The following is a 14869-nucleotide window of genomic DNA, read 5'->3' as shown; positions in this document are numbered from 1 at the left end:
TTGCAGATGAGGATGAATCATATAATGAGAGCGAAGGTAGTTACTTTGTTGGAAAAGTAAGGGCAAAAGAGATAAAGAAAAGTTCAAGTGGAGAAAAATGCCTTCACCAAAAAGAATACGATATAAAAGTGAAAATATTATTCGCAAGCTGCCAGTGGTAATAGGTGGGGCTAAATCAGCATAAACTACTTTAGAATACTAGAGCTGCCTTATAAATGATGACATTTTACAGATTATTGTGTAATATACCAACCAGTACATTGAAAGCATAAAAAATCAAGCTCAAGTCTTTCCTGAACTGAATAATTAAGAATAGATTTGTAAGTTGATGTTCCTAACTGATATTAGAAATCATTTCGGCGAACTAAAGCCTCAGTTGCAAGGGTCGAGTCAATCTGTTTTAGATTTTTATGACTCTTGGAAATCTTTTAAAATGATCACTACATGGTCACTACATGACTCCACTGTAAAAAGGGTTGGCTGAAAGAGTTGAAGATTTTTCTAAATATTGACACATGTTCTCTTTCTTGATAAAAACGGTCTCAATGGATATTACTAGCATTCCTTTTAATGATTGTCGTATCGTATGGATGGAATTTTAAGTTTTTTAGCTTCATTATATTTAACTAGAAACTTTGAATTATGGAAGACTAAATTTATAGAAGTATAGATAGAAGATTTATAGAAGTATAGAAATAGTGTATAGTTGGGGTGCTTTGCCAGATAAATTAATTTGCCAAATAAGTATTTTAAATTCGGATCCCTCTTATATGTGTAAGCAAGTTTATTCCATATGAAAATCATTTTGAAACCATATCGAAGGCTACCAATAGAAAATTCAGTGGCTTGTGTAATATTAAAAGTAACTAGACATGGACTAGAAACATATATTTTGTTGAATGGTAAAGTTTTTCCAATTTATTTGATCAATAACCGTTCTTATTACTTTCAACAATTTTATATAGTCTTTTATAATGGCACATTGGCATCTCGTTATTAAAAGGTTGCCGACCCCTTTATCTAGATGCTTATTTAGTTTGGTACAGTTAATTATGTGATAGACCTCACTATCTTTAGAGATATTTCCACAAAGTCTATTATAAATAGTGAAAAGAGTATATTAGCACCTTCATCATATTTTTTGTATCATCAATAGACAAAGAAATCCAAAATCAGTTGGTTTAAAATTATCCAAAGAAAAATATTCGAGAATCCGAAATAACTATCAATCCTACTACGTCATACATAACGACCGCCTCCTCAAACAGACCTGAACCTATCGGACCAATTTATATTCCTCAATCAGAGGCGGTCTCAGTCTGCAGTCTTCAGTAGTGATATCGGCATCGCCCTCATTTTCTTTTTTGTTCGTTCTTTATTTGTCCTCATCTCTTTTCTCCTCTCTTTCCTTCGCTTTTTCGTCTGTGTCGAGGTTAAGGCACTCTTCAAAAAAATTTTGCATAGAATTATAGACGTGTTCTATCACGCCTTCCAGTTGATGCCCTTCGTCGGCATAACTCTAGAAAAGTAGGACTGAAATCAATACAACAGCACAAAACATATTTAAAAAAACTCCATTTTTATATATACAGATCTATTTAAATAATAGGTGAGTATACAAGGATTTATACTAACTTGATATCGATAGAGCACCCTCGCCTCGGTGAGGGCACTGGCAAGCATCACACCATGTTGATAGGGTGCTGTGAGATCGGCCATGCCATGAATTAGGAAGAAGGATCGTTTCGGAATATTTCGTGCTCGCTGAGTTGCATCAGCCTCTACATATCCCTTATAATTTTCGTTTGGCAAGCCCATAATTCGTTCCGTGAAAGCAGCATCTTAAAATTCATAAACATCATTACTTTATTTAATCAACATCGTGATATTACCAATAAAATGAATTTTCACTCGTCTAAAATCAGAGAGTTTAAGAAGAAGAAATTCTACTCTTAAATACGTTAGGTGGATGCCTTAAGACGACAGGCATGGAAGAGGATAACAACTGCAGATTCTGCTAGTAAGATACAAAGACGGCAGGACCTCTACTTTGCGAATGTACTGTACAAGTTAACAGAAGTTAGCACTAAGTAGCTCTAACAACTTTGCAAAGTGGTGTAGAGTGACTGGAATGACAAAACGACTCCCCAAATAATCTAATCTGATATAAATATGTCAAAAGTTTTTTTTATCTATTACCAAACGTTTTACCCACAATCACAATCTAGTTTAGAAATTTCTAAAACTAATAATAAGTATTAAAAAATTTTAGAATAGAGACTCGTTCTAACAATGGATTATTCTTCTTTAACGATTATAAACGAAGAAGCTTCTTTACATTCGAAATTGGCAGTGAGGGAAATACGTTTTGAGATGGTTGAAAGCAAGTCGAAATATATGAAGGGTGATGTCTGCCAGACCAACTTCAAAAATCTCGATTGAATGATAAGGAATAAACTAACCAAGATTTGTCTCTGCTAATAGTTGTTAGGAAATCATGAAATATGGGAAGAGTCACTCACTACCTAGATAAACCAAAGTATTCCTGTGCAAAGTCCTCATGTACCCAGTTCTGATTTATGATTCCAACAATTCGACGACGGTGAAGGTTAAATGAGCACAATGTATTAGTTTTGGAAAGAAAATTCCGTGGAAAATATATGGCGCAATAAAAGAAAATAACCAGCTGAGTATACGATTTTATTGCTGTCTATTGATTTGACACTTAGTCTGTTTTATCTGGAATAAAATATTCACCTCCGAGTTTTCTCCATCATGAGTAACAAGCATTGCTTGAGAATGATTAAATATTTATCGATATTGACAATATAATGTAAGTGCAACCGCCTGATACCTATGGCCTAAATTTAAGTTTTCGTTTCAGACAATCTGGATGGAACGTCTCATTTCTTCCACAGAGAATAACCTCCACTTCACCTATACAAACCTAAAATTAAGACTCAATTTAATGTATCCTATTCTACTATTCTGATTCCCATTTCCTATGGTCTGTAGTTAATTTTACTACATTTTTCTTATGCTGAGGTTAATGAGTATTTTCTTTTGCCTAGAGAAAACGATGTTTAACAAAACATTTGAATATGTCATGTACGATCCAAACTTCTATCTAAATTTCTATCCGGTAATCGTCATGAAGGACGCATAGTATTTCTCGCAGAAACTCCCTCAGTGCCGGAAAAAGATTTGATGAGGTACTTTTAAACAGAACACCCTTGTAGATATCTTATTTTGACGTAATACTTGCCTAAAGTCATTCATTTTTATCTAGTACTGCCAATAACTAACTTTCAATTATAAATGAAAGAGCTACATAGATTAGAAGACTATTCCTTTTATTAATAGGTTACTTTATGTTAATCCATATGATACATAAACGGATACATATGTCAACTTACTGTAAAAAAGCCAGTCTGCTATAGGACTAACCGATATACCACACTTATACACCTTTTGTTGATTGCCCAAACCAAGAACCATCGCGGTGACGTATCCACCATAACCCCAACCCCAAATCCCCACACGTGTTTTATCCAAATATTTGTGTTTCTCTAACAAATGTTCCAGCACTGTTACCTACGATAAAATATTCAAATTAGTAAAAAATTTATTTATACCGCTTGTCAGCATATAAATTCAATAAATACGTTTAACATCAGTGCAAGCACCTTCTAGAGCCCTTACTGGTAATGTGTTATTTCGAATGATAAACCCTATTCTGACACGTTTATTTCAATTTTTATATTATTTTGTATTATTAACATGGTTTCCATTTTATTGTTGCGTTGTATAACTTTCTCTTTTTGATTTCAGATGTAAAGTGAAGTATTTCTTATAATCCAAAGTATAGCAAGGGACGCTATATATTTTGAGATAAAAGAAAACTACAACGCTGTTTGGGAAAATGATTCTATTTATGTTAACATTAATCACATCTTCCACAACTTGAAGCCCGTCAGAATTGATGAATTGCTTTATTTATTACATCACTCAATAAGTCGTAAGACTGACACATAGATGGCGCTGCCATTGTCAAATCCACATGACGTTTATGAAGTACCAACTTTCAAAACTCTATGTGTCAAAAAAGTGACAGTCATTTAAGTGAAGCTACTTTTGTTATTTTCAAAACAATGGATTCAAATCAATTTCGTGTGTTAATTTATCATTGCTACTTGATAAAGAAAAATACTGTACAAGTCTGTACAATGGCCTCAAAAGTGTTATACAGACTCTGCTCCGTCGAAAAGAATCTTTTGTTATTTGCTTGCTGAATTTAAACGTGGTCGTACATATACCAATTATGGTGAACGTCCTGGTCGTCCAATTGTGGTGGTTATTTAGAAAACATCACAAATAGTTTATATCCAGTCATAAATTGAAATATGAGATAGCTGAGGATGTAAAGATGTCACAAGGCAGTGTGTTTACAATTATGCTTGAACATTTGACCATGAGAACGCTTTTTTCTAAATAGGTGGCGCGTTTACTCATAGTTGATCAAAAACTGCTTCCTCATCTACCGTATTGTCCAGATATGGCCTTAGTGACTGTTGGCTATTCGCTGATTTCAAAAAAATGCTCGCCGGAAAGAAATTCAGCTCAAATGGAGAAGCAATTGCTGACACTGAAGCCTATTTTGAGAATCGATTTTTGGCCAAAAATGTGTTTTTATTAGTTAGTCACACGACTTATTGAATTATATATCTTACCCTCTGTCATGAATCTTCGAAAACGTAAATGTTTCTCTAAATATAAGAATCATTAGATACCACACGTGGTTAAATCAGGGGCACAGGGTGGATGTTTAATGACAGTTACATTATATTCACGTAATAAGTCACTTGTTTGTATATTAACACGCAAATATTGACTGATTCAAGAGCTGCATTGTGCCATACGCCAGTTATAAGTGTACGTTGATCGTCAAGCTTGACGGCTTTCCCGAATTCTGTACTACGAAATGAATCCACCTACATAACTCTCTTTGCTTTTTTCGCGTTTCATTGTGTTGTGCGCGATTCTTACTCTCTTTGCCTTTCGAAATCATTAAGCATCAAGAGTGGCCTGAATCACTTGTAGGCGCATATTGAATCTTATTTGATCTTATTCTGTCAATGTTTCCTACAATATCTGAAGAACGATATCCGGTATTTCAAAATATACAGAGAATTAGATATTCTTCAAATAATATTTATATTAAATTATTTTCCTTTCCTTAGTAACCAGCATTGCATTTGATTTCCATAACCATATCCTTTCCAAATTAATATTCACTCCCTTTTTTATTAAATTTAGACAATGACATCATACATCATTCATAAATATTGAAAAGATTTTCTGTACCGTGAAATGCATTTGCTTGAATTTGATTTACATGTGCAGATTCATATTTTATATATTAAATTTTTATAATATTTCGGAATAATGTAGGTTTACGTGACATGAATTAATAGAAAAAATCAGTTTCTTGAAGCCAGATGACATGAGAAGTTTTTTCCAATTTGGATAGTCGAGTTATGAGATTCTTCCTTATATTGAGCATATTTGGATGCTTTTGATTATTTTGTCTCAAGTAATTTTGAGCAATAAAGAATTTTATAAGTTTCTCTGTCCAATGCCTGTTGTAACTATATAATCTGTAAGGTGGTGCAATTGAACGTGCATTCGTTAAGCATAGGCTAAAAAAATAAATGCATAAGGTATTATCGAAATAAAAGATATGATGATTAGGTAATTAAATAAAGTTTATTTTTTAAGAATAACATCATTTAACGGCCCTCTTGAAGACGGCACTCCTCTTGAAAACTCTTGTCAATAAATCTGGGCTGATTGCTACCATTTCCTGGCGGATATTTTCCTTTAGCTGATTGTTGTCCCTTGGATTGTTCATGTGGACTTCAGATTTGATGTGGAACCAAGTTCTCGTATTCGCTATTCTTGATCTCGCAATTTCTGGAGTCAAATATCCCTCTAACATCGCAACATTGCGCTCGATGAAACGGTAACGTTTTGTCCTCGTGAATCTTCAAAGAAGAAAGGGCCAATAATTCTTTTGCTTGAGATTGCTGTCCATGCCGTTACTTTCGGACTATGCAGTGGTTTTTGAAGCTTCATTTTTGGAATTTATTCGGTCCAAAAACGACAATTTTGTCGGTTTACGAAACTCATTTAAATGAAAAAGACCCTCATCTGAAAAAAGATGTTGTCATAAGTAGAATATCGACTTCTTCAGCAAATGCCAACCTTGCTATAAAGTCGGTATCTTTTAATTCCTGTGTTAACTGGAGCTTATAAGTGTGCAGTTTCAGATTTAACTCCAAAATTCGCTGTGAACTTCATCGCCGCCGATCGCTGCCGAGTGGACAGATGCGGATTTTCTCGTACTGACTCCTTCCCCCTATTAATATTGTCTGTCGTCCTAGACGTTCTTGGACGGTCTTTTGCTCTTGGTTTAAACGTGAAACCAGTCTTTCAAAACGCTTAACCCATATTTTAATTAAATTTGCAGTCGGAGCTTCATTAATGTGTCTTCATTCATATTCTGAACGATACAGTCGCCTTGTCAAGTCGTATGAACCACCGTTCTCGTAAAACGTGCGAACATAAAAAGCGCGAAGCTTTTCGTCGAAGTGACTTACGCCTACTAAAACTCCACGAGTGCAACTATTTAACCACGCTAGGCTCCTCCCGTCCACACACCGTTGATATGCACGTTCTATTGCGCCACCCTGTACATTATCTTGATTTACTATAAATCTACTTTTTGAGTTTAGTTCAATCATATAAAATTGAACGTTATACCGTTATACTCCACCGAACTCACCATCGTTTTGTGTTGAAGAACCTTAAGTTCACTCATATATTAATTTGTGTTCGGTCAATCAGTTCATAAAATTATGATTTTTCCTATTATTAACTGAATAAAATTATAACATTCTTGAACAATTATATTTACTTGATCTTGAACTTCGATTCCGCCTATTTGGTGATATATCGAACGGTCCGTTTGACCTCTAGCACCCCTGACGTCAAGTTTAATGTAAACTACATCACAATGACTTGACATGTATGTCCCCCAGTCGACCTGGAATTCTTCTGTCACCGATTTGCTACCTGGTCTGCCATTTCTGAAAAGAAAAATGTATTAGTAAAGCAAATATATCGCAAGTAATAGTTTTTTAAAATTCATTTTTATCAAAAACTTTCACTTTCATCTACCTAGAGATTATACAAATCCATTTTTTTAATCGGTTGTGGATGCTCCAACTGCATATTTAGTAATCAATACTTACACTTCAACTAACACAGGATAGGCAGCATCCCTTAGTTCTTCTCTCCATGAAGGCGGCAGCAAGAGCTGAACTTGCGCTCTACTACCTTGTGGCAAAGGCACCTCTAAAGATTTCTTTTTGGGCATAGCATATTTTTCTAATAATGGCCATTTGCTTGGCCGAGTATCATATAATATTTTGAGGAGTGTGTGACTACTTGCGTTGTGCATAGCAGCTAATGGAAGCCCTGGTCCTTCACAATGAAGGACGTAGAATGGGGAGCTGGATTCATCAAAACGGGGACTAACCTGTAAATAATAATTTGATTGGTAACTTTTAGCGAAATATATAAAACATTGATTTTGTTAAAATGCTTATTCCGAGTTATTTCTACAAACTCTTTCTGCTAAAGGTAATTACAAATTTTGGAGCTCACGTACGCAACTGTGAATGTCAATTCAAATTATCTGGAATACAAAATTAGAAGAAAGCGGAAGCAATGTCAGAACTCTATATTAACTGCCAGAAGACAATTTATAGAGAATTTTTTACTGCAAAGTTAATTATACAAGTTTTTTCAATTCTTATCTGCTGTAGCAATCTAGTCATCTGAAAACTACCAGAACGTATGCTAATAGTTTTACCTTAAGTATTATTAAAATATTGAAATTTTTACTGTAGCAAAATTCATTAATTAAAAATTTTGTTATTTGAACTTTGCGAACACTAACTATAGTCTATTTTTACTAAATTTTACTAAATATTATTACCTTTAGTATTTTCGTATTTAATAATATTTTTATAAATATGATGAATATATAGGGTGAAGACTTCTAAACATCTCGACGGAAAAGTGCAGATTTTTCTAAAATGTTTTATTTTCCACAAGGTATGAAGAACATTCTATCATATTGGCTATATAGGTATTAGAGCCTAAACTTGGATTTTTAAACAACCTTAAGTATATAACAATAATTTTGATATGAAAACTTATCAGTATAACTACAGCTACTTCTTACAAATCCAAATCAGAAGATTTGAAGAATTGTTGCAAACAATATTCATAATAAGTGGCTCGATCAATTCATCATTAATTTTGTTCAATTTTGATATTTTCCCTTTCTAAAATCGTAAGACTAATTGACTTATCTCAGATTTCAAGCTTAAAATCATTCACAGCTTCCAAAAACAACTGTTCAACATCACTTATTTCTAAGGAATTTTTTTTTATTGAAACTTCTCCCTTTATCAGATCTGTGCCAACACCAGTTCAATTGGGGTTAGTTCATAATGATATGGTGAAGATCTAAGCATCGTCATTCCACGATTTTCTGTAAATTTTTTTATAACTAATTTTTTCAAGTCTTGTGTGGTAACTTGCATTATCCATTACTATTATACAGTTCTGAGAAATAAATTCTATCACTTTTTCGAACCACTCTTTGACTGTTTGACTGCCGATGTGTAATAGTATCAGTCTGTGCCCCTGTCTCGTTGATGGATTTAAACCAGTGAATAAATCAGTTGACGAAGTCTGTCTTCGACTTTAACAGTTTCATCTTGCCAAAATTTATATGGTGTATGTTCCCCATTGTCCTATGTTTCATCTAAATAAAATATGTTTCTTCTTAGATTTCTCATTTCTTTTATAGTCCTCTATAGGTATTTCTTCTCCATACTACACTATCGTTTCTTTCTATTGAAATAGAGTTTTCGAAATGCTTTTGTCAGCGGAAACCTATTTCTGTTTATCTGTCTAAAAATAGTATATTTCCCAACACCAAGCGTACTACCAAAGTAGTTCCACTGTGTCATCAACACTTTTACATAAATGTTAATCTGTGGATTATTTAAAATAATTAAATATTACCGTAAATTCCCGAAAATAGGCCCTTCCTCGAATATAGCCCCCCCTTTTCTCGCCGAAATTGAAATCATTCTAGTATCGCGAATATACCCACCGCTACTTGAGTGTTAAATTCTTTTTTCGTCGAAAGATGGCGCCGTCATGTAAATATTACGATAAGTGATAATTGTTTTTTTAGTTACATTTTAAATTAACTTCTGTACTCATTTTTAGCACTGAAACATCCCCATTGTAACCCCCCTATCTGAAATGCATCTATTTTGATTTGTAAAAAGGGTAGGGTTACTTTCGGGATTTTACTGTAATATTTTTCACGGCGTTTACACGGCTCATCCAAATTTTCCATAATCATAATCAAATTCACAATAGATTGAAAACTTGTTATAGCTCAGGTACATTTATTTCAGTTTTGTATTACTAATTAATTCCTATTACTCCTCCTACATAAAATAAGACTATAAAATTTTACGAATATTCTCTCAATTATTATTTATAATAAAATTATGTACAATACTCACAGTAATATAATATATGACAATATAATTATTTCAATTGAACAAATGTTCATAATGTTGGTTATTGAATATTTGACAATATCCTAATAGCAATCAAAATCCTTTTTGTACATTTTTGATGACTTGGGGTAAAATAAATCTACACTTATTACTTATTTGTAGTTCTAGCTTTTCAAGCTTTTCAAAAACTTCAAAGGGATCTGAGAATTTCGGTTGTAATTAAATAAGCTTCCTTCTACCCATCCATCTTCCGGAAAACACAGTATGCTAATAAGTCTCGAGAAATGAAGAAGGGCAATATTTCTGAAACGTGTATGTCCTTGGGTTTGGATATAAATTAGCCAATTGTCGGAACTTATCGTCAAAGAAACACTTGTTTGATTGTTGAGTTTAGCTTTTGTTCATACAGCTTCGATTCTTATCAGCCTAATATCGACGTGGTGAAATGTTCTCTACTTGAATATCATTCAAGTCTATTTTATCTATAATGTATTCACAAAAAATCTATAATGATCATCTCCCAGTAATTCTTCCAAGATTTTGACCTTGTAAGAATATGATCTGTTTGCTTTGAAAAGTTGTGTTGTTGTCAATTGGATAGTTTCAACATTTAAGATAATTTTTCCAGACAGAGATACTTCCTTGATCAGATAGTTGTAAATTTATCTAAATATCTTCACTTATGGCAGTTTTTTACTTGAACAACTTCTGTTTGTTCTCTTGTTCTTGTTGTTCAGCCGGTATGTACAAACATCCTATAAAATAGCTGTTAAAATTACAGGATACACTACATAAAAATCGCAACTGTTTAACGTATCATAAGCTAATGAACACCTTCTATATCTAAGTCATCGCATCCTGGGTGCCTTCACAACCTGGCAGGACTGAAACTCAGTATTAAGATAGCCGGCTTATTAATGAGGCAAATGAACGCGCAGCCACGATCGGTAACGTGTTCAATGGATTTAAAGCAACTGGTACCTGGCCTGTGAATCGGAATATATTCCAAGATCACCATTTCGCATCAGCTAAAGTTTTAGTCGCCAATGTTATCAATGCTGGATAAAAGGATTCTCCAGCATTTTAGACTCCAACTTCCAATATGCAATATGATGTACGTTCCACTTCTCATTGCTAAGCCGTCAAAGTTAGATGAACTCAAATTTGCCTAAATATTGTATTCCCAATATCCAGAAATAGTTTACCGGGTAAAGACAGCTCAAAAAGCTATTGAACTGACAATTGATATCTTCTCCGAATAAAAATGATTTAGAGACATGACAGCAGACACTGATTAAGCAGATGATCAAAAAAATAACTAAAGTAAATACAAAAAAACAAGAAAGTTGAAACAGCACACAATAAGAAAAAGATAAAAATTGAACGATACAGAGAGTTACGATTCAGAATATGAAGAAGATGATTGTGCGAAATATGAGCGAAGTTACTACGATAAGAAATGACCAAAAGTGATGATTGTCTTTTTAGTCAACGTTAGATTTTCTTTCGTTGTTGCTTGTAGTATTGGAGATATTTTTTAATAAGTGTTTTTGTTTAGTTTTATAGGTAAGTTTTCTGTAAATCCAAATTAACAACTGTTTGGTCCAATTACTCCTACCGGTTGATAAAATTGAAGTAAATATATTATGATCTCATAAAATTATAATTTTCTTAAGTGTTGCTATACATGATGATTTTTATTAAGTATATATGAAGCCAAATAAATATATTTTTATTTAATACAGTTGTAGTATTTGTTATTTTCAAAGAATTATTTCAAAACCGCATTTTTTCAAAAATGATCCAAAATAACAGACTTTTCCTTATACATGATCATTATTAAAAAAATCGCGATTGGAAATCCTAAGATATTTTCAAATTAAATATTATAGACTTTATACTCAAAAATAAAGACTTCATGATCACCAAATAACATCAAAATTGATGAGATTTCTTTCATTATCATTCAAATTTCTTATATTATAGTGACATAACAATCAATTATATATAACCTGAGCACTGAAATGAGTGCAGTTCCGGTAAAGATAGCGACTACTCCAAAGGACGTCCCCCAAATCGCACGTGATACAATAGGATTCAACACGACGTGGGTCGTCTGTGCTGGGGTCGCGAACGACGTACAAATGTCGTTGACCAGGACGATTTTCTTCCGACGCCAAATAATAACTGTGAAAAAGAAATGTATGTACAATATCACAATGACAAACTTTTGCACCAAAATGCATTACTCAGTACATAAAAGTATCACAAACAAACAACAATAACATAAAATAGGAATGGTTAATATTCATATCCCACAAAAAAACTAAGATGATGGAGTTTTGGACTTGAACAGATAATTATTAGAAAATCAAAAACCAAATCAAGAGAAAATTATAACAATGGTTAACACTATTTGATGATTTTGATTTGTTTTGATGAAGCTTCATTTAAAAAAAAATATTATTTTGTTTCATTACAGTTTTTTTTGACAACTATAAATTCTTTTCTGATATCATCTACGTGTTTTTGTTAGAATAACTTAATTTAGGTGACTGTATTATGATTGCATTCATCTAAGTTACGTTCGTTTCATTGCAAATAAGCCGCGAAAGTGGTCTAATAACCCGAATGTGTGTGGATAATTAATAATTACATCTAAAAGCATCGAAAATTTACTCCATTAATTGAAATGTATCATTTAGACTTCTCCTTGTGCACCATCCAGATAAATCCTGGGTTCCACATATATGTTTTGAAACGCGTGTGAGACTCCTATTAGTTGGCTTAAACAAGAATCTAGACATTTGCCTTTTGGTATACCAATTATTTGCACGGAACCAAAAGATCACGAAAGTGATTATTATTTTTAATCGATTCAAACAAAAGGAGTAACAACAAAGTCCAAACACACTTTCTGGTACGCAAAATTGTCATCGGCCAACAGACCAATACCACATAGTGCCGAAGTGTCTGTGCCAAAGCCTCCAAATCGAGCAGAAAGTCAAGATTTTGTTTCTAGTCCGGAATTTGCTCTTAATATACCTTATGAGGTATCTCAAGAGAAGTGACCCAAGTTATGAACCGTCAACTTCAAAAGAACCCCATTTATTGATACAAAGTGATTTAAACGATTTAGTACGTGATTTTAGCTTTTGGGGTCTGGATTAAACGTTTAGAATTTACTTTCTCCTATTACGAAAATTTCTTATTTCCGACATTGTGTCGATGAAAGGAAACCATACTTTTCTAAAGCAGATGATTTAGTCTATTGTAATAATATTTATTGAATTTTGAATATGATCCAAGTCACTATCGATTCGTCATTGATTCCTCAAAAACTAGCTTGAAAGCATTGTTGCTATACAACGAGAACAAATGTCCTGCAGTTCCGGTTGTCCATGGTTCTTATATGAAAGAGACTTACGAAAACATGAAGTTCTTTCTTAAGAAAACTAAATACAGTGAAAATTTGTGGAGATTTTAAAGTCATTTCTTGTGCTACAATTTGGTTACACAAAATATTTATGTTTTATTTTCGTATGGGACAGCAGAGAAAGTCACTCCATAAAGAAAGTATGGCCCAAGCGTGGATCACTCACACTAGTACAGAAGACGACATACTTATACCACCGTGGCATATAAAACTAAAAATTGACGGCAGTGGATTTTTATATCTGGAAGAGAAATTTCCCAAACTCAATGAGGCAAAAATTAAAAAAGGAATATTTATTGTTCCACAAATACGGAAACTAATGAAGGACACAAACTTTGAATGAAAACTGAATGATCTAGAAAAAGTTGTCCAAAATTTCATGCGAAATTATAGTATGTTACTATTGATCTTGCGTTTGCGTCTATAAATCTGTATAGTGCTATTAATGTTGAGTTCTCTTTGAAATTTTTTTGTGATAAATTTGATGCTAGTTATATGGGACAAATTTCATGATATTCACAAACTAGATTAAAACGTCATCAATTGATGATTTTCGAGAAAAATGTATAATTTTGTTTTCTAATTAAATGTATCTATTCATAAATAAATTATTACTTGTTTTTTAATCCTATACTAAAACTTTGAAGGATTGTCCCTTTGTTGTTAAATTTAATTCAGATATGGACATCGATTTTCCTTTAACATCAGCACTTCGAATTTTATTTACTGAGTTAACTATCTTCTCAATTCAATAAAACACGCCTCTTTTTAACATTGAATGATTGAAGTAGAAGCTTTTTATACCCTATACACACGGTAACAACGAACATACATTGGTGAAACGGGAATGAAACTGGGTCATTATCAAAAACAAACATTCGGTAACCAATAATGTTCGAATTTTATCTGTAGCTGGTGTTCTACATTAATATCTCTATAAAATATGGAAATCAGAGAGATATCGGTGAGAAAATTTAGTTCCAGTATACTATTTAAGACCGAACCACTATCTATTTAATTTGGAGATATATTGAACTTGTCATTTCATATCAAATACGTTTTGTGATTTTTGTATCGTAATAAATTAGTTTGATACTAACATGCTTTGATTAATAAATCATCTACCAATGAAAAAATAATTAGCGTAACAGTAAAATTACTGATAAGAATATAATAAAAGTGTTGGGTGCTTTCTATGAAATTTTTAGACTAACTTTACGTTTTGTAACCAATATATCTGAGTCTGAATCTGTGACATTGATTTTTTTGATTTCTGAAAATTATTCACTAAGTAGGACTTCCCTTTCTGTTATTCCGTTCTTTCCCCATTTTTTTGATAAGCTCGAAATGGATCTCTAACTACTAACCAATTGTAGAATACCATAATATCCATCCGCTTATTGTAAAAGGTTTATTGAAAGTTTTTTAAACTTCATCAAACAGGAACCGTTTTCTATTCTTTTGTTTAAAGCTAATGAATTATGTTTAACAATAAAAGACGATTAACTGTTCCCCACGATATTCTATTAATTGATTCTTATAAATATATACAAGGACATTTAATCTTAAAATAAGTAAACATACTTTCTTCAAGTATACCTACAACTTCATTCCCCCAAAATTACTGTTGTAGAGCTTCAAGTACGCCTCTTTCTTATCATGTAATATTGTTTTTATAGAATAACAACGTCAAGAAGATAAACTAAACACTGTCTTATTTGTAGAAAACAAAATGATAATGATCTCGAGACGTTATTGT

At 32.8% G+C, this 14869-nt stretch overlaps 1 protein-coding gene across 4 annotated transcripts in view; it reads right to left on the bottom strand.

Moving 5' to 3' along the window:
- Positions 1-1355: 1355 nt before the first annotated feature.
- LOC130441890 (dipeptidyl aminopeptidase-like protein 6) overlaps positions 1356-14869 on the bottom strand; it is a 197628-nt gene continuing 184114 nt past the window's right edge. For all 4 annotated transcript variants that reach the window (XM_056775715.1, XM_056775717.1, XM_056775716.1 and 1 more), the window contains 6 exons: positions 11687-11861; positions 7314-7600; positions 6977-7148; positions 3417-3594; positions 1636-1841; positions 1356-1519 (listed from right to left, as the gene is read on the bottom strand). In XM_056775715.1, coding sequence (XP_056631693.1) covers positions 1376-1519; positions 1636-1841; positions 3417-3594; positions 6977-7148; positions 7314-7600; positions 11687-11861 — 1162 coding nt within the window. In that variant the 3' untranslated portion in view covers positions 1356-1375. The remainder of the gene's footprint in view (positions 1520-1635; positions 1842-3416; positions 3595-6976; positions 7149-7313; positions 7601-11686; positions 11862-14869) is intronic.

The sequence above is a fragment of the Diorhabda sublineata genome, chromosome 3 (genome assembly GCF_026230105.1).
Source record: "Diorhabda sublineata isolate icDioSubl1.1 chromosome 3, icDioSubl1.1, whole genome shotgun sequence".
Lineage (NCBI taxonomy): Eukaryota > Metazoa > Arthropoda > Insecta > Coleoptera > Chrysomelidae > Diorhabda > Diorhabda sublineata.
This window is presented reverse-complemented; position numbering and strand designations above follow the sequence as displayed.